The 21,158-nt window shown below is 38.4% G+C and overlaps 1 protein-coding gene and 1 long non-coding RNA gene across 4 annotated transcripts in view; one reads left to right on the top strand and one right to left on the bottom strand.

Moving 5' to 3' along the window:
- LOC122966829 overlaps window positions 1-12,311 on the top strand; it is a 21,360-nt gene extending 9,049 nt beyond the window's left edge. For 2 of the 3 annotated variants that reach the window (XR_006398472.1, XR_006398471.1), the window contains 2 exons: window positions 943-1,046; window positions 12,225-12,311. This is a non-coding gene — a long non-coding RNA (uncharacterized LOC122966829). Of the gene's footprint in view, window positions 1-619; window positions 709-942; window positions 1,047-12,224 lie in introns of those variants that run through there. The other variant, XR_006398473.1, reaches the window with a different exon arrangement.
- On the bottom strand, window positions 2,105-21,158 carry LOC122966827 (trichohyalin-like). The gene is made up of 21 exons (XM_044331163.1): window positions 21,097-21,158; window positions 19,712-19,772; window positions 17,918-18,248; window positions 17,621-17,723; window positions 17,314-17,434; window positions 14,889-14,945; window positions 14,704-14,772; window positions 14,409-14,498; window positions 12,660-12,769; window positions 12,242-12,510; window positions 11,588-11,832; window positions 11,355-11,465; window positions 7,457-10,351; window positions 6,928-7,075; window positions 6,374-6,479; window positions 4,824-4,980; window positions 4,413-4,505; window positions 3,868-3,954; window positions 3,307-3,409; window positions 3,021-3,112; window positions 2,105-2,583 (listed from the first exon to the last, which is right to left on the bottom strand). Exons 1-21 carry the CDS (start codon window positions 21,111-21,113, stop codon window positions 2,527-2,529), a joined length of 5,322 nt encoding a protein of 1,773 aa, XP_044187098.1. The 5' UTR covers window positions 21,114-21,158; the 3' UTR covers window positions 2,105-2,526.

Raw genomic sequence — 21,158 nt, 5'->3', positions numbered from 1 at the left:
TCAAAAATGGTTGTCCCCATTAGTCACTTAGACACAAAAAGATGGGCAAATAGGGTCCAGGTTGAAAAATCCCGAAGTCTCCCTTTAACTCAAGGTCCACTTCCTAACTTTCAAACACATCTCATTCTTTTTATCAGTGGATGAAAGTTCCAGAAAAAGCTAGTAAGCGTAGTAAATAATATTATTGTATCATTACCTCTGTTATATCCAAGGTCAAGAATGAACCGTCATGCAAATTATTACTTTTCATATGTCATTTAATCAATAGTAAACTTTGAATCAGTTGGTTACTCAACTGTTCAGTCCAGGTTTATGTTCTTGATGTGTTGTGCAGTTCTACTATTCAGGCTGCGTGTTGTTTCAACTGTCACAGCGATCCAGAAAATCTCACAGGTGCAGATTTATCCATGATGGATAACATTAAGAATCAGCTTTGCTCTTGCAAAGTGTCAGCTCACATGACTGGAGGTTCTCACGCAGGAGTCACAGGGAAGGAAAGATGGGTGTTGGTGTTTAATGAGGTGTGATGTTCCTCTTTAGGAATGTGACTCCAAGTAGCAGAGCAACACTGAGATTAAGTCATCTGCAAGGATACCAGAGATATGATTTATAATTTACAAAGAAATCAGATCTCTGGAGATGTGATTACTGATTATTATGGATCTGTGGTTCCATAGAATAAAGTTGTACAGACTAAATTACAGTAAGGTAAGAAAACACTCATAAAAGCTCTCTTAACATTCTAGATAATTCTCAGTTTACACATATGAAACATTAAAGGTTATCTGAGGCAAACTGCAACACATCTCTCTGTTATGTAAGGCACGTTACTTAAATGTCAACAGCATGTTCAGAAAAGACAGCGTGATGCAATAGTAGTTCATAAGACAGTCAGTCAGATGTGTTGAGTAAAATGTTTGAGTCTGTCTGCTTTGGAAACAGGGATTCTTCTCCTTCTGTGTGACAGCTGGTCGGGTGTTGGAGACTGGTGCAGAAATGTGTTATCACTTCCAGGCTCTGTGCAGACTTGATGCTCCACTAATGAGGTACAGTACTACGTTATACAGTAAATGTGTCCCCATGTGAGAGCGGACATCAGTGTTCTTCCCGCACGAGCCACCTAATTTTCTGCTGGATTCTGTGTCACAAACTGTCACTGCATGTCGACATAAGCAGAGTTACACATCAGGACTCTCTGAGCAGTTCTTATGTCGCTATTAATTAATTAATTAATTCAGCAAGATCAACACGAGACTCCCTGTGAGTATCTACAGCACTTTTTCCTCAAAATTAAAATCTCGGATTACTTCATTTTATTGTGTGAAGTGTTTATCATGTTCTATAATTCAGGCTGCTATTAACACATTACATGAACTGTGTGACCCCAACCTCCATATAGGCAAATCTTGACACAGTTCTTTACTTTTAGTATAATTTCTCAGCCCAACATATCAGAAGAGTTTTGATCATATTTATATCCCGAAAACATACTTTAGACTTGCATTAGTTTTTTTATTTTCACTCTGAGAACTACTTGTTTCAATTGTATCCATTTAATCAGAGTCTATTTTACATTACGTTAGTTTTCAGTGTCCCAGTTGTTATTTACTGAGGCTCCCTTAAGCAGATATTGTCAAAGGGAGACAAGGAAGACATAAACAATGTGCTTTGGTACTTAAAAAGAGACAAATACGTTGTTTTCCAGGAGGATTTACATGGTAAATTCATTCAACCTTGTTTTTAAAAAAGATATTTTCACTGTTTATCAGAGGGGAGTGGATTTGTGATTTAAAAGCCCCTGTAATATGATTGAAAGTGTAAAACTATGGTGACCCTGTATTATTATTATTATTATTATTATTATTATTATTATTATTATTATTATTATTATTATTATTATTATTATTATTATTATCATTATTATCATTATGTGTAATCTACATCATTGCTAATACTTATATATATTTATGAAAATAGTGACATCAGCTCTGTCTCACAACTGGCCTCTGTTGCCTCTGCAGTGTGTGTAAATGTTGTATTATACTACATCTAGTGGTAAAATATGTTAATCACAGTTTTTATACAAGTGATGCAACACACTGAGTTATGATTACTACTTTTAATGAAACACAGGCCGCGTGTCTATAAGGTACAAAATCACTGTGCAATGTACTGGGCTGTGAATGAAAATACAAATATCAATTCACTATGATTACTGTTATATTTTATAATTAACTTTAATAAATTTTTATCTATATATATCTGTTGCTCCCTCTAGTGGCGCTCTGATCCAGCACACTTACTGTACATAAATACAAAATCTGCTCTTTTCCAAAGCACATAGCACATCAGTATCAAATCAGACAACAACAAATCAACCTTTTACACAGAAAACAATGAGACATAACATAACACATGTTGTGTAACAACAGAAGTTAAACATAATAGATAAAAATACATCTTCTTTATCAGCCAAACAGCAGCTTTACTCTGAGATGCAGATTCCATCGTCTCATCTTCTTTGGATCAGAATGAATCAAACAGCTTCATTCTCTCTTGAGCAGAGAGGCCCTCTTTCAAACTCTGGAGACCAAACACACACACACAAAATGAAAAATAAGTGACAAAAGAGAAGAGTGAGAAAAAGAGTGAAAGTTCTTAATCTGTAGTTTGTATGACTGAAATTTTTCACTGTAAAGTAAGGGTTTCAAATGGTTCTTATGAAGGGAAAAGTGATGTTTGCAACACACACGATTTGATGTTGGAGTCCTTAAAGCCACGATCTAAAGTGAGTATTCATGCAGAGCCCAAAAACTTCCTACAACTAAAACACAGATTTTATCTACTTTACCTATGAAGTTCAGACTATTGTCAGAGCAGACATCTTTACTTTCTGATGCAGTAACGTTCATTGTGTGTTACATGACTACATTTGTCATGCAAGTCTGTAGAAATTCCTTAGAAATCTAAACTTGAGTGTGTCCAGAAACCTTTGTTTTTGATGCAGCAACACATTTTACCTTTGATCTCACTCCTCTGATTTGACGTGTGAGGGATGATTTGTCTGTTTTCTTCAGAAAAGCAGCATTACTTGACTTTGTCACAGTGTCATCTGAGAAAATGAAAGGATGGGAATTAAGGGCAATGTGAACAACATGTGCTGATAAAAGACATCAAGTTCTCATCTGAATAGGCATCGCTATTCACTAACAAAATGCTGCACAGTTGAATATATGTGTGAGTAGAAATGGAAGAATAGAGTTTATACATTTCATACTGTACATTATCACACTGAAAGAGTCTCACCGAGGTTCTGTGCTGAGACGTTTCTACTGGGAGGCCAAGTAACATCATCATCCTGGCTGGTTGTATAGAGGGCCTTGAGCTTGTTTTGGGCATATATTTTGTCCTGTTACACAACATTCACATAAGTTGGAAAGTCTGTACATTTTTAAACAACTACAGAGAAAAAAGTTTATTACAGCATGTTTTTTATTCATTAAGCCTGAGACAATGCAACAAAATATAAAGCATTTTTGTCTTTTTTTATTGAGCATCGAAGTGATTTTCCCACAATGACTCATTTTTATTATTTGTATTTGACAAGCTGAAAAAGTGTAATTTTATGCAGCTGCCTTTGTCAAGTTAAATTAATTATTTCAGTATGCCGCAGCCTTTAGTTAAACGTTAAATTGGAGGAGAGATTTGCTGACACATATTTGTTTTGTTTCTTTTACAATTCTCCATTAACTTTAGTAAATATAAAATAAATCCTTTCTTTTCACTAACGAGGACTTTTGTCAAACACTTGACTTCAACTTCTTCTTACTTCCTCTAACGGCAAGAGATTTAAAGAGATTTCAGTACCATTCGAGCAATCTTTAACTCTTCCCTGAGAGAACAAGCTTCCTGTCTGAGAAAGTGCATCTCTGCTTCCCTCGCCCGCAGAATCACCTGTAACAACATCAAATACAGTATAGTACAATACAGATTACAGATTACAGCTCTTCATTGATGTATGTTGTGTGTTAAAGTAAAGGAGAGAAGATTATAAGTGCTAACATTACTATAGTAAATACAAACAGAAATGTATAATTTTCCACCTTCTTCTTAGCATACTGTATATTTACATGTATACACTATACAGTATAACTCCAAATAGGATTCATCAAAAGTAAATAGTCTGAAAACTTAAGACAACACTGTAACTAAAGCTGCAAATATAAATAAATCACTTTAGCATCACAAACAAATGAAAACTCAGCACTGACATGAGGGTGCTTCCATACACTGCTTCTACAGTATTATTAACATCATCACTACTTTACCTACTGAAAGTTCTTAAACTAAAGCAAAGACTTTAAGGAGACTGGATTACATAGGACACTTTTGGCTGTTTTGCAGACACATACCTCCATCTCATAGAAGTCTTTTGCTTGTGAAGCTGCATGGGACTGTTTCCTATTTAGCGAGAAATGAAGGCGAGACACGTCCTCTGTCTCTCTCTTTAAGGTCAACAGGGGCAGAGGGAGAAGACATGTTGATAATTTGATAGATGGCTTTGGAAATTGTTATTCATTCAAATTGTTATCTTATCAAAGATGTGGACTTGCTAACTGAATTCAAATGAAGATTAGATTCAGCTATATTTGGAAAGAAAAATGTTGATAGGTAGTTTCTGTCAATTTCAGTCAGTTTAATTTGTTTTATGATGAATTATGGGTTTGCTGATTATTATCACTGATACAGGCATTTGTAAACATACATCTTATCCATATTCAAGTCAATATCCATGTTCACGTCAAGTGCAATCTGTAAAATACCTGCTTCTTTTTGAGCTCCTGGTTTTCTTTCTGGTATTGCATCAAGGATTTTCTCTCATCTTGCAGCTCTTGACTCAGCTGAGAGTTTTCCAGGCATTTCTGAGTGTGCTGAAGCGACAACATCTCGAGCTCCTTGCGCAATAACTGGATCCCCTTCCTGCAAAGGGCAAAGCAGAAGCAGAGATTGATGTTTTGCTGAAATGTGAGCAGAGGTTCTGAAGAAAATGTGCTAGGAAGCAATAGATATTTTGTTAAAATAGTATGAATAGCAAATGAAAACACTATTACTATATAACTGTTGCAGCAGCACAGCACCAATGGCTAGTAATTGTTGGTCAATTCTTCTTAACTTACTATTTAATAATGCAAATCTTGAGTGAACAGAGTTATCATGTTAGAAGAGGTAGGCCTATACTAATAAGTTGTACATGGTATTTATATGTATCCAACCACTCTGTTTATTTAACAAATTAATTCTCATCCAGAATTTGCTATTATGACGAGACACCACAACAACACCTGTGTCCAAGTCAATCTCTCAGCAGCATGAACAGGAATCAGTGACTCATGAGGGCATGACCTGCACCTGCAGCCAATTCAGGGCTCATTAGACAGTGAGCCACAACAGTGCAATCCAGTAAGCACTAAACACCATTAACTTCTGTTTTGTTTGTGACTAAAACCCCAACTGTAGACTGACACATGAGTTGTGACAACCCCAGGAAAAATGTTGTAGTCTCACAATAACGTTGTTCTTTCTTCTACAAGTGTTGCTGAAGTTTTGACCTCTTCTGTCCCAGGAAAACCCCAAATCCTACTGTAACCCCCTGGAAGTGTTTTCTGCAGCCACCATATTCCATATACAATGAGTTACCAGTTCATTTACTGTATAGCGTAAACTATAACATCATAATATATTTCCATTCGATACAATAGCTCTGCAATAAATGCTGCCGTTAAAGAGCAAGGAGTTGTCTGTTAGTAGTTTCTGTGTAGGAGAAACAAGACGAAGTCATTAGTTTTTGCAGGTATTTGGTCAAAAACCAAAGTACTGGACAAATTAAAATTTTGACCTGAATATGGCACTTGATGAAAAGTTAGGATCAGTAAATTAGATTTCATCCTGAGGGGTACATGAATGTGTGTACTAAATGTGACAGCAAACCATGTTGAGACATTTCACTCAAATGTTGCAAAAGCAAAAATCACTAGTCAGAGGATCACTTAGGTAAGGATTTATCCTCTGGGGACCATGAAGGTCTGTACCAAGTTTTGTGCCAATCTATGGTGTAGATGTTAAGATATATCAAGAGATAAATTAAGAATTTGCTGGTTGTGCTACAGGTTAAGTCGAGGGATGACCAAAGTCAGTAGGATTCATCCTCTGGGGACTGTGAAGTCTGTACAAAATGTCACAGCAATCGATCTAATTGTTGTTGAGATATTTCAGTCTGGATTGTGATGGTGGACTGACCAACAGACAGACTGACATTGCCATGCTGCCAGCATGGCTAAAAACAAACAATGTGAAAGAATCAGTGGTCACTCACTCATATTCGGAGTGTAGTTGTGTTATGTCAGCACTCTCCTTGATGTGTTGAGACCGTCGGCTTTTCTCCAGTTCCTCTTTATGGGCTCTTCTCATTGCTACAATGGCTGCAAAAAGCAAGATACGACAACTTATAAACTGCATAATTGTAAAACATTGTTACCCCAAGTAACTTAATTTCCGTTAATCGTAGTAAAACCTACATTCAACTAACTTTTCTTGTAAATAAATGTTAAAGTCCTCAGTTTGCTGATCAAATCAGTACAAGCAGATTCATCTCAAGTTAGTAAAATGTATTTGTAACATTCATACAACTATTCCAGTTCAACCATCCAGTCACCGTGTTTTAGAGGGGGTTCCTTTCCTCACCCTCCCTAAGCTGGGGTCTAGTGTTTGTCAAGATTGGTCATTAAGATCAATTTACACACAAACAAGTTCAATGAAAATGTCAGCATCACAAAAACAGTATTTAAAAGAGTGAAATCCAGTTTCTACTGACTCAATAGGCCTACAGTGCTTTTATTAGTGTTTGTTTCTTTGCTGAAAGACCTTTACCTGCCATTGTGGCAGATGTCTCTTCCTGCAGCAGCTGGTCTTTCTCCTTCTGAAGTGCTGCAACTTCCCTCTGATGCTGTTGCTGCAGATCACCTATCAGCTTCCTGTGCGTTTCCTCCATAGCAGGGAAACCTTGATCACAAGATGCCTAGATTGAAATGTAGAAATAGTTTTCAATTGATATATACATATGTATAGAGATAATATACAGTGCTATATAGTGACTGTGTGTGCTAGTTAATGCTTTTTTTAAGTCACACACATACATCTGTTTTTCAGATTGATGTTGATATTTTATTAAATATACTAAAGAGAAAATAAAATATGCATACAATATGTGCATTAGCAAAGATGATCAAACTATATGAGCACCTAACACCTAAGTGCTGCACTATGTTTCAGTTTTTCCCTTCAGGAACACTAAAATGGAAGGAATCAAATGGCATTTAAGATTTCAAATTGAAGTGAAGAGGTAAACATTTTGGTTTAGATTTATCTGTAAAACAAGCTCCTAATGAGTAGAAGGTACCTTTATGGTCTGGTCTGGTGGGGAGGAGGCTCTTTCAGTCAGTTTCTCTTTAGAAAAACAAGACTTGGAGTAGTAACAATGCAAGTGTCTCATCTCCTCCTCATGGATCTGCTGCAGTTCCCTTATTTTCTCTCGAAACTCAGTTTCCAGTTTTTGCATCCGCTCCTCGTGGTAATCCTCAACTTTCTGTATGTCTTGTAGGAGTCTCTGGTTCCCGGTCTCCACAGATATTATCCTTTGCTCAGCACGCTCTAGTTCTTCTCTTAGGACACTGTTGTCCTCCTGAAGCTGATATAAGGTGTGATTAAAAGCCTCCTGCTCATCCATTAATGAGATATCCTGCTGTTGGCTCAAAGCTTGCACTTTGCCCTGTAATGCCTCACTTTGCTGCAACTCCTGCTCTAAATCTAAGTGCAGCCTGTCTGACAGATAAATCAACTTTGCCTGCTCCTGCATCCAATTCAGGTCTACAGCAGTATAATTTCCCCAGTTGTCATCCTTACTATATGCTAGTCCGTTGCTATCAGAGATCTCCTGGCAGAGTTGGCATAAGAATTTTGACCTTTTTTGCAGCCGGGATATAAGTCTCTCTAACCAGTCTGGCTCTTTCTCTGCCTTTACCTTTTTGTCAACAAATTCGTCCTTGTCAAGTGGCTTTGCAGCTCCTTCTAAACCTCTGCTTTCTCCCTTCACTTGCTCTTCGTAAGAAGCCAACTCTGGAGGACTGATGTCTGCCAGTCCCTCCCTTAGAAGCTCCACTTCTTGATTATTTACTTGAGTCTTGCTCTCATATTGCTGCTGAAATCTGAAGGCAGCATAAATGAGCTCTGCTTCAGCACAGGCTCTGCCAATGGCACTTTCTAACGATTCATGGCTGTCACATTCTTCTCTTCCTGACTGAGTCTTTTTTTCAGTTTTTAAGGCTATTATTTGGGAGATTATGCTTTTGTACCTGTGTGCAACATCCCCTTCACCTTCTCTTGGCACTGAAGATAGCTGGCCAAAGCCACTTCGACTCTGAAGGACAGACACCATTTTTCCTACTACAACTAGTTCTCTTGTTAAACACTTTGCAACAGTTTCCATGTCATTCTCTGAGGGTAGTGTGTTAGCACTAACATTGCTCTCAGCTCCAACTAATGTCTTATCACTGAGGATTTTGTCCTCCACTTTGCTGGCATTATGTGACTCACGCTGCTGTTTCCCTGCCTCTTTCTCTCCTTGCTGAAGGCAGGCAGCAACAGCAGCTAGTTGCCTCTCAAAGTCGGTCATATCAACTGTGGTGCCGGTTTGTCTGGTTTGAAGCCTCTCCCTGCAGGCTTGTATGATGTTCAGTGCAACCTGAAACCGGTCAACCAACATCCTGCAGCGGTTCTCTGTCTCCTGGGCAAAGCGCTGGCTCTGCTTGGCCTGACTGTGAAGCACCAGACTGAGGTGCTGAGCAGTGGCTCGGCTCTGAGTGAGCTGGGAGCAAAGGTGGGGGTCCTGGCAGCTGTTGTGATTCTGGTGTTCCTCCAGTCTGTGCGTGATATCCCGTAGCTTCTCCTCTGTCACATAAAGCTTGGTTTCAAGTAACTGGATTACAGACATAAACCTCTCTGGGTCATCTCCTGCTGTGACAATGTACTGGTATGATGCGTCAATGGAGCGAGACCGGGCTCTTGCGTGGTCTGCATGAGAGTGGTTGCCGTTTATCTGAACATTTATGTCAGTTGAACTGTTAGAAAACTGACCATCATCCATTGCCTTTGGCCTGCTGTTGTTTACGGCAAGAGCCTCAGTTGTCTGCTGTTGTCTCTCATTATGCTGAGCAGGATCTGAAGACTCATCCTTCAGCTGAGAAGAGCCACAGATACACACTTTCAAGACTTCGTTCAGCTTCACCTCTGTCTCCTCCAGGCTGTTACCTAAGACCTCCATCTTCAACAAAACTTCATTCAGCTCTTGCTCCTTCGTGTCAAGGAGTCTTTCGTAGCCTTCTCGCATGTCCTGTGTTTCAGACTCCCTTTGCTGCACCTTACCCAAGGCCAGCTGCAGCTCCTCAGAAACACTCTCATATGAGTGTTCAAGATTGTAGTAGTGTGTCTCTTCGGTTTTCAAGCGGCTCTGCAGCCTGCCTACTTCCCCATCTGCCTCAGACAGCTGGTTGTGCAGCTCTTGACAGCGACGGTCCAGCTGCTCTCTCTCCTCTTGGAGCCTCTGCACAGCAGATACCGTGCATGCCATCTCCTCTTGTAGCTGTTGCTGAGCCTCTTCAATTTCCCTTGTCAATGTCTGACTCTTATTCAGGCTCTCCACCTGCTGCTCAGCCCTGTCCAGTCTCTCCTGAAGGTCTTGCGAGCGTTCCTCAGTCTGTGCCAGGCTTGCAGCCAAGCTCCTCCGTTCTCTGTCCTGACTTGCTTGAAGGAGCATGAGGTGCTTCTGCAGGCGAGCCTCTTTTTGAGTCTGTGCTTCCTCATTGTCACGAAGCTGAGTTGTCATGTCTTGGAGACGTTTTTGCAGCTGATCTGCCTCCTGTTGTAGATCGTGGTAACTCTGCAACTCCTGCTGCAGCTGCATCAAGCGGGCCTGAGCCTCCCTCCTCTGCTCCTCACTGACATTCAGCTGGGACTTCAAGGAGGCCATGCAATGCTCCCATTCCACCTGCTGCTCATGAAACCGTCGGCGATCTTGCTCCAGATGGACTTGTGCAAGTGCTGTGGCGTCACCTGTGACCAGTAACTGTGCTTGTTGAGCTAAGAGATCTGCTCTTCGCTGTAGTTCAGTTTCCCTGGCTTCCTCCTGACTCCTCTTTTGTGCTTCCAGCTCAAAGCGGAGGTCACGGTTTATCTTATGCAGTTGCTGTAAAGCCAGTGCTTGTTCCGATGACAAGTTGGAGTTTTTAAGTAGCTCATTCTACAGATGACAACAAAGATTAATATGAACAATAATTAGGACAAAATTGTGCTTTGCATGGTACAACATACTTGCTGTAAAACAGAATAAATTTTATTTTTTATATGTTTAACTACATTAATTATAGAGTACATGTAGCCTGTAGAATCGTGGATGCCAAAATGTTTTTTCTCAGTCACCCAAGGAGGGTTGAATCAAGGGCTTTGTTGAAGATACCTGAAGACGTCTTGTCTCTAATCCAAGAGGCTTCTTCAGTTCTAACTGGTGGGGAGTCCCTTACCTTGCAAGACATCATGAGATCACGCAAGAATCCATCTTGTCAGGCTCCAAACGGTGGTTCAGACCTATCAGCGTCCTATGAGGATTCTCGTGTGATCTTGCGAATACAGCTGCCTCGCAAGGTAAGACGGTGATAGACAGATGGTTCATCCAATCACCTGCCAAGTATTTTTTGAAAGTCTGCCCTTTTCCAAACTGTTGCCAAGGACAACTTGGCAACTGTTGACAATCCTTGATGAACCTTAATGGTCTGGCACGTCAGGTTAGGGAATCCCAGGTATTTAACCTCTGTGGGGTCGTATAAAGGTCATTGATAGCACTTGGTTCATTAGTGCTCCTGGCTGTTGTAACAACAGTTGTTAAGAGTCGTTGGAGTCACCTGAGGCCGAGTGTAAACAACAATTGTTGGAATCCTCACATGAGGCCAAATGTGAATGGTTGTTAAGTCCTCTAACAACCCCACAGAGGTTAAATATCTGGGACTCCTCACCAGTCAGTTAGAACTGAAGAAGCCCCTTGGATGAGAGGCGAAACGTATTCAAGTATCTTCAACGAAGATTGGTTGCCCTCAATTCAACCCTCATTGGATAACCATGACCTGGATGACTGAGAATCTTCACAGACATCTTTTCTGAGTCACCTAAAGGCAGGGATGTGTGCATCACCTTGAAACTGAGTAGTGCTACTAAAAACAGTGAATATCTATATTTCTTCTGCATTATACCTGTGGACGAATCCTTTCCCTTGAATTAATCTTTTTTTCTTGTTGTAGCTCATCTTGCAGATTCCTGTTTAACTGCTGGAGACGAGACAATTCCCTCTGCGTTTGCTCCAGCTGTAGGTAGTACATGGTGAAAAACTCTAAACATGTATTCATGTTTTAAAGAGTTCAAGTGAAAATGCTTTGATCAAACTTTTAAACATATTTGTGAACTTTACAATTGTTCACAGTCTCACCTCTTTGACAAGTTGCCCAGTTTGCTGCTCAGAGGGCAGTTTTTCCTTCTCTTCCGTGCACTCGCAGCTGGTGTTTATTGTTACCCGTTTCTCCTCCTTTTGGGTGGTGGTTTTAACTTGCTGGCTGTACTGCTCAATTTCACTCTGCATGTTTGAATGTTCATCAAGACACTCATCATTTGACAGTGCCACTGTTGATGTAGAGCCGTCGCTTCCGCCTCCTTCAAGATGTGATGTCACACCTGCTGCACAGAGGACCATACACAGAAATAGATACAGAACAATGTGATATATGTAATGTAACAATATGTTGAGATATCTCTCCCTTTATGTCTGTGGAGCAATTAGTGTTTAAGATACATGACTGCAAAATGAAGAAGGGTTGCAGTTCTTGAAATTAGTAACATTTTACATTCACATACATTTTTTGTTATTCCAATTCATTAGTAGTGTATCCAAAACTCACTGACTGAATGGAATGTAATAAATAATAAGAATAATTGCAGAGTATAGCCACCCTCAACAAATTAAAATATAGAGGCCCAACACACAGAGCATCTACATCTACATTCAGTTTAGACCTTCAATTTCAAAATCAAACACTGAAAAAAAGAGGATATTTTTTATTTTGTCTCAGTTCGTTCAGTGACTCACCGGTCTGTGTGGTTCCAACAAGAAGTGGACACTGTTGACAAGAAACGCCTTCACCCTCCTGGTGTGTAGGACTGATGGGAGATGGAGTCGTGGTGGCGGAGAGTGAAGACAGATGAGAAAAGGAGACTGTGGATGATGCAGAGCTTCCATCAGCAGAGCTTTGCTCTCTCTCTGGCTGCAGTTGAGTCTCCTTCTCTTTCCAGAAAACCTCAGCTGCCTGTGAGTCTGGTTGCTGTGATTTCTGATGAGTGTTATGCTCCAAAAGGGAGCTGTGAGGAAACAGTACACAATGGAGAAATTCTTTGTGTATAAAAATATTACATGATGTAAACCCCCGGTGAAATCAGTTCTTCAGTCTCTCATGTTTGACACCAATTGTGCATCATGCTTAGAGATAAACTCAAACAAATCTATTTACTTTGTGACGTCAGGTGTAAGTGTGGGCTTCACACTCTTCAACACTGCCTGGACCCAGTTGCATCTCATGTCAGTAGTCATGGCACAAAGTGTGTGCACTCCATCTCTGGTCTGTGGAAAGAGAAATATTATTCATTAAACATCTTATAGTTAATGGTAGAGAATCTATTGGCTTTAAAGGCCCATTTACAGATGTATTTATGCTTATTAACATATTGTCACAGTTTATTTAAACTGTTGGGTTACTTTGATTTACTCCCAACAATGGGTAATATAAACTCCTGCTACCCATCCACATCTCTCTTTCCTCAAACATAACAGAGGGTGCAAAATGATTTTTTAAATTGTTAATTATTTTATAGATTGTGATTAAAAAAGGGTGTTGTGAAACCATTTAAAAATATGCAATAAGCAATATGCAGTAAGCAATCTTTAGATAGGTAGATGCTACTGTACAGTTACATTTGGTCATTTATCACAATCCTGTAATGATGACATGCTCACAAAGTGACTGTTTTCACTTTAAGAATTGCTTTGGTTCAACTTATTCCTGGCAAACGTGCAAGAGGTATTTACTTTTAACTTTTCAGACTGCTCATCAGGTGTTCCTTCAATTTTTCCATGAAAAACTCTGAGCTGTGAGAGGGCAAACAACAACATCGACTTCCATGTGGAGAATTGCATGGTGTTCCAGATTACAAGTCTCTGACAACACCAGAAAAAGAACAGTGGCACAACCCTTTATGAAACTGTATTTTAGTAAGCAAGCATCTTTACCTGCAGATCAAGTGAAATACAGCTAAGATTTCAAATATGCCAAGAAAATATTACTCACAAAACACAGATGAAACATAGAAGGCAAGGTACAATCAAAAATCAAGTGTTGCTACATCAAAGAGTCTCCTCTGACACAGAGGAAAAAAACAAAAAGTCACAACTCCAAAGAGGCTAAACAGTAAGTTATGGAACATGATCCTGGGAAGATGGAGATTTGTTCATGTGAATCCCCACTTCAGATATTTAAGACTTTAACAAAACAAAAATCTCAGGAGCCCAACTCAACATCAACCTTTTCCAGATTGTTATGGTCCCAGTGCAAAGCAATAAACCCCAATTTGTTTGTTTCATCCATCTACACAAGCTTTAGAGGAAATGTCAAACCAAACAGTCATGCAGACCAAGGCAGTCCTGGTAGAAAAGGCTGAATGAGCTGCTGCTCCACTCCTTTCCAGCATCAGCAGCTTCCACTGAAAGCAATGCTTAAATACTTAGACACCTCCATATATTTGGCCTTCCTACCCATGTGGCTGATTACTTTACTGTCCATCACTCTGAACATCCTTTCATTTCTGTTAAAGTTGCAATCATATAGTGTATTTGCTACATAGAGCTGACATCATTAAGATTATATAGCATTATATTGAAAAGTGTTCCTAATATTTTGTCCACCCAATTAACATACATGAGGGGGGCAAAATATTAGGAACATTTTTCAATATAATGCACTCCCGTGCACCACCACCCACTACAACCTCAATAATAAACATAAAGTAGAATTATCACCTTTCTGACGATGTCAGCAAAAACTGAAAATGTAAAAGCTTCGTAAAAGTAGAAAAGCTGTTATTAGATTGCATTAGATTGCACAGGTGTCCCTAATAAAGTGCTCAGTAAGTGTATATTAGGCTCAATGAACTATGTGCATTAATTTATAGATATTAACTGTAATTGCAGCAACTATTGAACTCACATGAATTTGAAAACCACAGTTCTTCTGAGCCGGGTAGTCTGTGATGTCAAAACATGTGGACAAGTTTATCTCACCATCCACCTCAGCTGCCTGAAATAAACAACCAGGGAACAAGAAAGCTTAGGTCAAATTCATTAAGTCCTCATGTCTCGTTTTAAGTCCTCATGATGTATTTTATACCTATTCACGTTTGCTTGGATCAAACTCAATACCAACAGACTCACAAGCTTCTTTTTTGACTGTTCAATTAAATTGATCATTTTGTTTCATTTAACAAAACAAGACACCAGCGCACCTCCTCAGCAACTGAATCTTTGTAGAATCTCAGGATTTGGTCGGTCAGGACAAACCAGTATTTCTGCCACTATAGGAGACACAAAGTCAGAACAGAAGAAGACAATGCATAAAATGAATAGCCTGTCAGACCTGAAATCATCATGCAACTGCTCCCTAAAACTTAAAGTGAATTGAACTATTTACCTGTCCATATGTATCCTGCAGCATCATCCATCCTTTCTTAAAGTCGAGAAGGTCAGGCTTAGGAAGAAGCAAAGTTTTTTATGCTCTACCACACAAGAAATGCTGTTCATCACAATCATGGCTAGCTGGTGTTTAATATAAATGTTGTATAATCCTACATTATATCTACTACTTTAATGAGAAGTACCAACAATTTTTAAATTAAAGTCACTCTTTTTGGTTTGGACACCTTAACCACCAAATGGTCACCAGGCTCAAACATGCAACTCCACAACATGCAGGTATTTACTTGTAAAAGAGATAAAATTCTTAGTTGTGCTAGATATAGATAAGTAAAATCTCAGATTTTGGGGAAAATGTGTCATGCTCAGACTCACAAATGCAGAGCGCTCATGATCTCTGCACTTAAGCGATTTGAACCAGCGATAGCGAAGGATTGATGAGCGAGAGACATCAGGAACAAAGTGTTTCAGTTCCTGGCACAGAAAAGAGGGCATAACTGCAGCAAATCAACATTTTTTGACTCAGTTTCCAAATCATCCTTGTTGATTAATGTGAGTTATCATAAAGTTAAAAATATATGGGATTTGTTGGTGTTTTACAGCCAAAAATACTATGATAGGATTGTGCTTGTATGTACCCTCAGAAGCACTTCAGAACAAGTGAAAGTGTTGTGATAATAGGCCATTTTATCAGATTAGAGATTACCTGCTCTCTCTTGATGGTGCACTTCTCAAAGTTGAAAGAAATGCAGAAAATAAAACTATGAATTTGATTAAAAGGCAGCCAGAAAGGACAAAGAATACAGTATCATCTGCATTTACAGAATCTGTTTCAGAGTCATTTGAAATCCTACAATGTACGATCATTTTGGAAGCAGGAACCTTAATATTTGAATGGCAATATGAACACAGAAAGTTCAGATAGCTAAAACCATTATAGTTTGAATGTTTTATACACGTGTTATTTGCTACTGGTGAATGACTTTTACTCAAGGTCACAGTCTGAACATTATTACTAAAAGTTCAATCATTGTATATAAGTCCAGTCTACAATTGCATCAGAGTATTTAGAATTACTAAATATCATGGAAAAAATTAATTTGTACTATTTTTAAATACTGTCTATTTAGAGCAACTCAGTCCGCATTTGTTCTCTAATTACCCTGCTGACCTCCAGTTCATAAAATGCTTTAATTCATATGTTTAGTTTAGTAGAAAATCCTGAATAACTTTTGAATATCTAATTATTTGTGGCATGACAAGATATGCAAAATGCCATGGTATGAAAAAGAAAGATATATTACAGACACATAAAAACAACAAAGTCCCATCCTCAAGCCTACTAGCCCACACACACACAGATACAAAAAAATATGATATATTATTGGCACCAGTTAATGAGATACTTCATTGTACAATGAGGAAGATGTATTTTTTTCTGTATTTTCTGGTCCTGAGCTCCACGTCTTCCTTAATTTCATCAAACATGATTTCTGTCTGATGAGTTGACAAAATAATTTGTTAATCTTTTTCTTCTATTTATTACAAACAAATCTCTAAAATTGTCTTGATTTCACAATCATTGGATTTACTCTTTGTTTGCCTTGTAATGCCTGCTAACCCATCTACTCTTGAGTCTGTTCATCTCGTTGGTTCTTTAATTTGCAATAGCCTACATTAATTTGTAAAGTCACAATATAATTTTTGCTCCAATCAATTTCAATTTAGAGACACTTGCTGCACTCTGTGGTCTTTGGATCCTCCTTTGTCACTTTTCACTTTATCTATAAGGTCTTTTTATTGGTTTATAGCAAAGACCAATGGAGACATAAACATTACTGAATGCCTCTGGCTCTCTGAATAGCATGGATTTGGTTTTATTCACATGAATATAAGGTCAATAATAACAGACAATGCACTGCACTGCAATGTCTGTTTTGATAACTCAGTTTAACTCACTTAAATAAAAAATGAATAACACAGAGGGCCCAAGACGGATCCCTGTGGCACACCTTCAGTAACCAGCAGGGCCATCCAGACTGGGCTATCCCTACACACACACATGTGGTGGTATTTGTATTTATATGGTATGGTATTTCATATGGTAGATCAGTAATTAAATCATTAAATCATCAGTAAGGCAACATCTCATGCTGCACTATGATTGGTTCTAAACCCAAAGTGTTGTGGATTTAGACTGGAGTGATACCAAAGAAAGGCCTTCAATTGGCTTGTTAATTAATATAATATTTTTAATGAGAAGGACAATTAAGAAACTGGATACCTAAGGTCACTGCAGGATTGACATTTATGCAGAGGGACTTCATGACTCCATTTCAAATTACTATATAGATATAGGAAAAACACATTGACTTCCTGGTATCTACAACCTGTAGAGCTTTAAGTATTAAAGCTAAAAGTACCTCTTTCTTTACTTTGTTGTAGTGATGATGACAGGCAGAGGAAGAACTCTCCAATGGCTCAGATGTAGTTCTTATTTCCATTTTTTCAGCATTATCCTCATGACACTGGTCTTTGTTATCCCTTTTAATGACAAAAACATGAATGTATTGACAAAATCTGTTATTATAGCACAAATCAATAACATCTGAATGATTCATTTAAAATATAGCACAATAATGTTGTCAATAATTTCACAGAAAAACCACAAAAAGAAAAATACAGGAGCCTACGCAATTTGTTAAAAAAGCTTTATAGACAACAACAAACCTGATTTGCTCCTCAGAGGAGGACAGCTGGCCACAATCCAGGACTGTCTTTTCTGAGGATTGTCTTCTCTTTACTTGTGAACTTGTACCTGCGTAGTCTGAATCTGTTACAGAAACAGCAAACAACAGCTGTATATAAAACAATTCAACAAACTTTCTTTTGTCACATTTATCATAATTTTCTTACAAAATCTCAAGAGCTTTTTGAATGTAATCATTTTGTAGTGGTGGGTCAAACTAAGAACAAAAACAAACAAACAAACAAACATCAAATAAAAATAAATAAGAGTGAAATTACCATCTCCGACGGATCTTCGGTCGAGTCTGCTGAGAGAGCGACTGCTTCTCATGAACGGAGCAGCAGTGAAGGAGGAGGTGTTGAGGGATGAAAAGCTGCGGCTGCTGCAGAGACGGAAAGCTGGTCTGGTTGGGTGAGATGCTTGTCTGGTACTCTGGTGGCCAGTGCTGCCTCTTTTCAAACTGCCACCAGCCTTACTGCCAGTGGCAACCAAGTCACCATCTCTGCTGCTGAGGCTGTTGCTCCCTCCACAACTAACACCGGGTTTAGACATACTGCTGCCAGCCTGTTTACCTCCACTTGAAGCAGGAGCCGTTAATGCTGCCAGGTCCTTTGGGAGAGAGAGAGAGAAGGAGAGAAACAGAGCAGAGATTGTGTTCAGTTCCAGTTCTAGTTTTGAGGAAGACAGCATTTACATGTCAAACATCACACCTCCTGCTCGCTCCCATCCCAACCTGGAGTCTTTGACATATACAATCCAATCACCACTGGAGACAACCTTTTAATCCTCACAAGATCTCTTAATTTGCTTAAGTACCATCTGACCAACACTGTGATCGTGGACATACACACACGCACACACACACAGAAGCAGAAACTTAATCACACTTGAGCACTGGAAAGCCATCAGACACAGGCGGTCTATTCCAGTCACAGTGGATGCAACCTCACCAACTGCAGAGGCAATCAATCTGTGGCTGGACCACATAACAGAAAAATCAATTAGAAGAGGCTCAAAGAGTCCTGACTTTGCGACTTGTGCAGGTTTTAACTGAACCGACTTGATATTCATTAATGGCTACATAAATCAAATCAGATGTAAAAACATGCACCAACTCTGAGGAAATTCTCCATGTTAAATGAACAACACAGAACATTGTCAATACAATAATTGAGAGTTGACACCAGCTACTCTGCTGGAGGAAGATGTTATAAGATACTTTAAACCATGAAAAACCAGATCAGCAAAGATATTTCCCACCCAGCTTCAAAAAAAGGAACAAATTAATTCCTTTTTTGGTCATTGCTGATACAGAGACAGTTAAATAGAGGTTGAACAGATGTGTTAAATTCAGTACACTTTGGCCTTTTTTTGTTACAAAGACAAAAAACCCTGCAACATGTACATTTTCTCTGTCTCTGAGTTTATTTGCTGTCATAATGTGGCATTGTTGATGATTATAATCCAGAGTTTGAGCACTGAATGATATTTTTGGGGTCTTATTGGCCCCATATGATCCAGTGATTGATGACCCACTTTTTAAAAATATAAATGTACTTCATATAAAATACTGCAGAAAATCATAAATTGGGACTGATAGGACCAAAGTCTTTTAGTCCCTGTTTGAATGTATCAGGTTTATTTTTCAAAAGTTTGGATTTTAATTATATTGGCATGATGTTCCTTCTTAACATATACTGACTACAGCCATGCATGACTTAAAATGTTGTTCAAATCCTTTGTTTATCATGATATAAGGTACCCTGTATCCAAACCATATTTTCCAGTAAAGCTGAGCAACAACCCTGGCATATGGAGATAAAATACACATTAAAAAATATACTATATAAGTACAATTATTTAAAATAGTCATGTGTTACCTCATCTTCATGCCCTTAATATCTTAGTAAGATTAATTGATGAACAACAGTGTTTTCAAATCAATGTAATAAAACAGACAGCGGTGTCTCTGAAAAGCTTCTTATACAGACAAAATGTATTATTTAAGGTCATAAGCATCACTAAATGACCTGACCAGCAGTTTTGAATTTCTAAATGAAAGTGGTACCCACCTTTCCCACTTTCTTCTGTGTTGGTTTGTTGGTTTTAGTGTTTACCAGGGTCTCATGCCACCTGATTGAAACAAAACAAACTGGATAAAGTGACAAGTCAGTGCAGACGTCCAGCATTTAAACAAAGTACTCTCAATATTCAGTGATAGTCAAAGATGATCATGTTTTATCTGCCTGTAAATAACATCTGTGTCCATAATTTCATTTGAAGGTGTCACAACATTTTTCTTGATTAAGTTAATGGGAATATATATTTACTGAATATTTGTGTCAATGAGAATCTGTACAGTTATTTTTTTCATAAACACATAATACACTGCTCTGTTTTCTCTTTTGTAATAGACACTGAAGCTATATGCACACAATTTAAAAAGTGCAGTTCAAGACAGAGGCAATTATTACTCATTACGCTGAGTGTTACAAAGACAAGGTGTTAAATTAATGTTATTGATCATGAGAATTCATGATCATAACCATAAGATGGCCCTCCCATCTGCCTGACAATAGTCATCTCCCCCAAACTAGCCTAAGGAGCTGTTTAAAGTCTCTCTCTACCATTAGCTAGTTATGATACTGTGGAAGCTCTGATTAACAGTGATCATAGCACCCAGAGTTAACAGGAAGGCAGCCACGTGAGTGTAATGTAGTGGCTGCCAACAGAGTCTACAATGCTAAGATTTTAAAACATGACATTTTAAATGACATCTCTTCCACATAAAGAGTCGACCATGCCTCTTGCTGCCAGTGAATTGATTACATGGCAGATAAATAAAAAGTAGCAGGTAAATAGATGCAATTTCTAAAAAAACAAAACAAAAAAAAACGGTCCAACAATGTCTGTGCTTCTTGAGAAAAGTGAACTCATTTAATGTGTGTACTTCAACGATGACTCTGTTTTATAGAAGTTTCATTGAGTCTGTTCTGTCCTTCTGTATTGTGGCCTGGTTTGGGAACCTGAATTAGGCCAGTAAGAATAGTCTTGGCCGGCTAGTCAGCAAAGTTATTGGGGTGAGTCAGCTGATCTCTGCACTTAAGCACTTTATGTATTCAGCATTTAGCTGCTTTTTGCACTGTCTTTATATATATGGCTGCAACCAAATTTCCCCTGGTGGGATAAATAAAAGTTTAACTTGACTCCTTCATTATGATGTTAATCCTGTACTTAATATTTCAGCTGTCAGGTAAAGATACTCTTTGTAGGTTGTTGTTTTTATAGTCAAAGTAATGTTCGTTATTAATGTGATTCAGTTTTTATTTAAACTAATACATCTCATTTCAGAAAAAACAGAAGCAATGATGCTCTACTCAATGTGTCATTTATCTGGAAGTTAATAATTGTAAATTATTTTTCTATCTTATATATGAAATAGTTTGATAAGTCTTACCTTTGCTTCATGGGCATTTTCAGCAATTCTGTGAAAATATGCTGAATGAGAATCAGAATATT

The sequence above is a fragment of the Thunnus albacares genome, chromosome 17, assembly GCF_914725855.1.
Source record: "Thunnus albacares chromosome 17, fThuAlb1.1, whole genome shotgun sequence".
NCBI lineage: Eukaryota > Metazoa > Chordata > Actinopteri > Scombriformes > Scombridae > Thunnus > Thunnus albacares.
This window is presented reverse-complemented; position numbering and strand designations above follow the sequence as displayed.

What these genes read in the sequence shown, in the direction of transcription:
- LOC122966827 (XM_044331163.1), bottom strand. An exon ending in CTGGGCAACTTGTCAAAGAG is followed by an intron (nt 11,466 to 11,587) that starts GTGAGACTGTGA and finishes TACTACCTACAG; the next exon opens with CTGGAGCAAACGCAGAGGGA. An exon ending in AGGAGCTCAAAAAGAAGCAG is followed by an intron (nt 4,506 to 4,823) that starts GTATTTTACAGA and finishes TTGACCTTAAAG; the next exon opens with AGAGAGACAGAGGACGTGTC.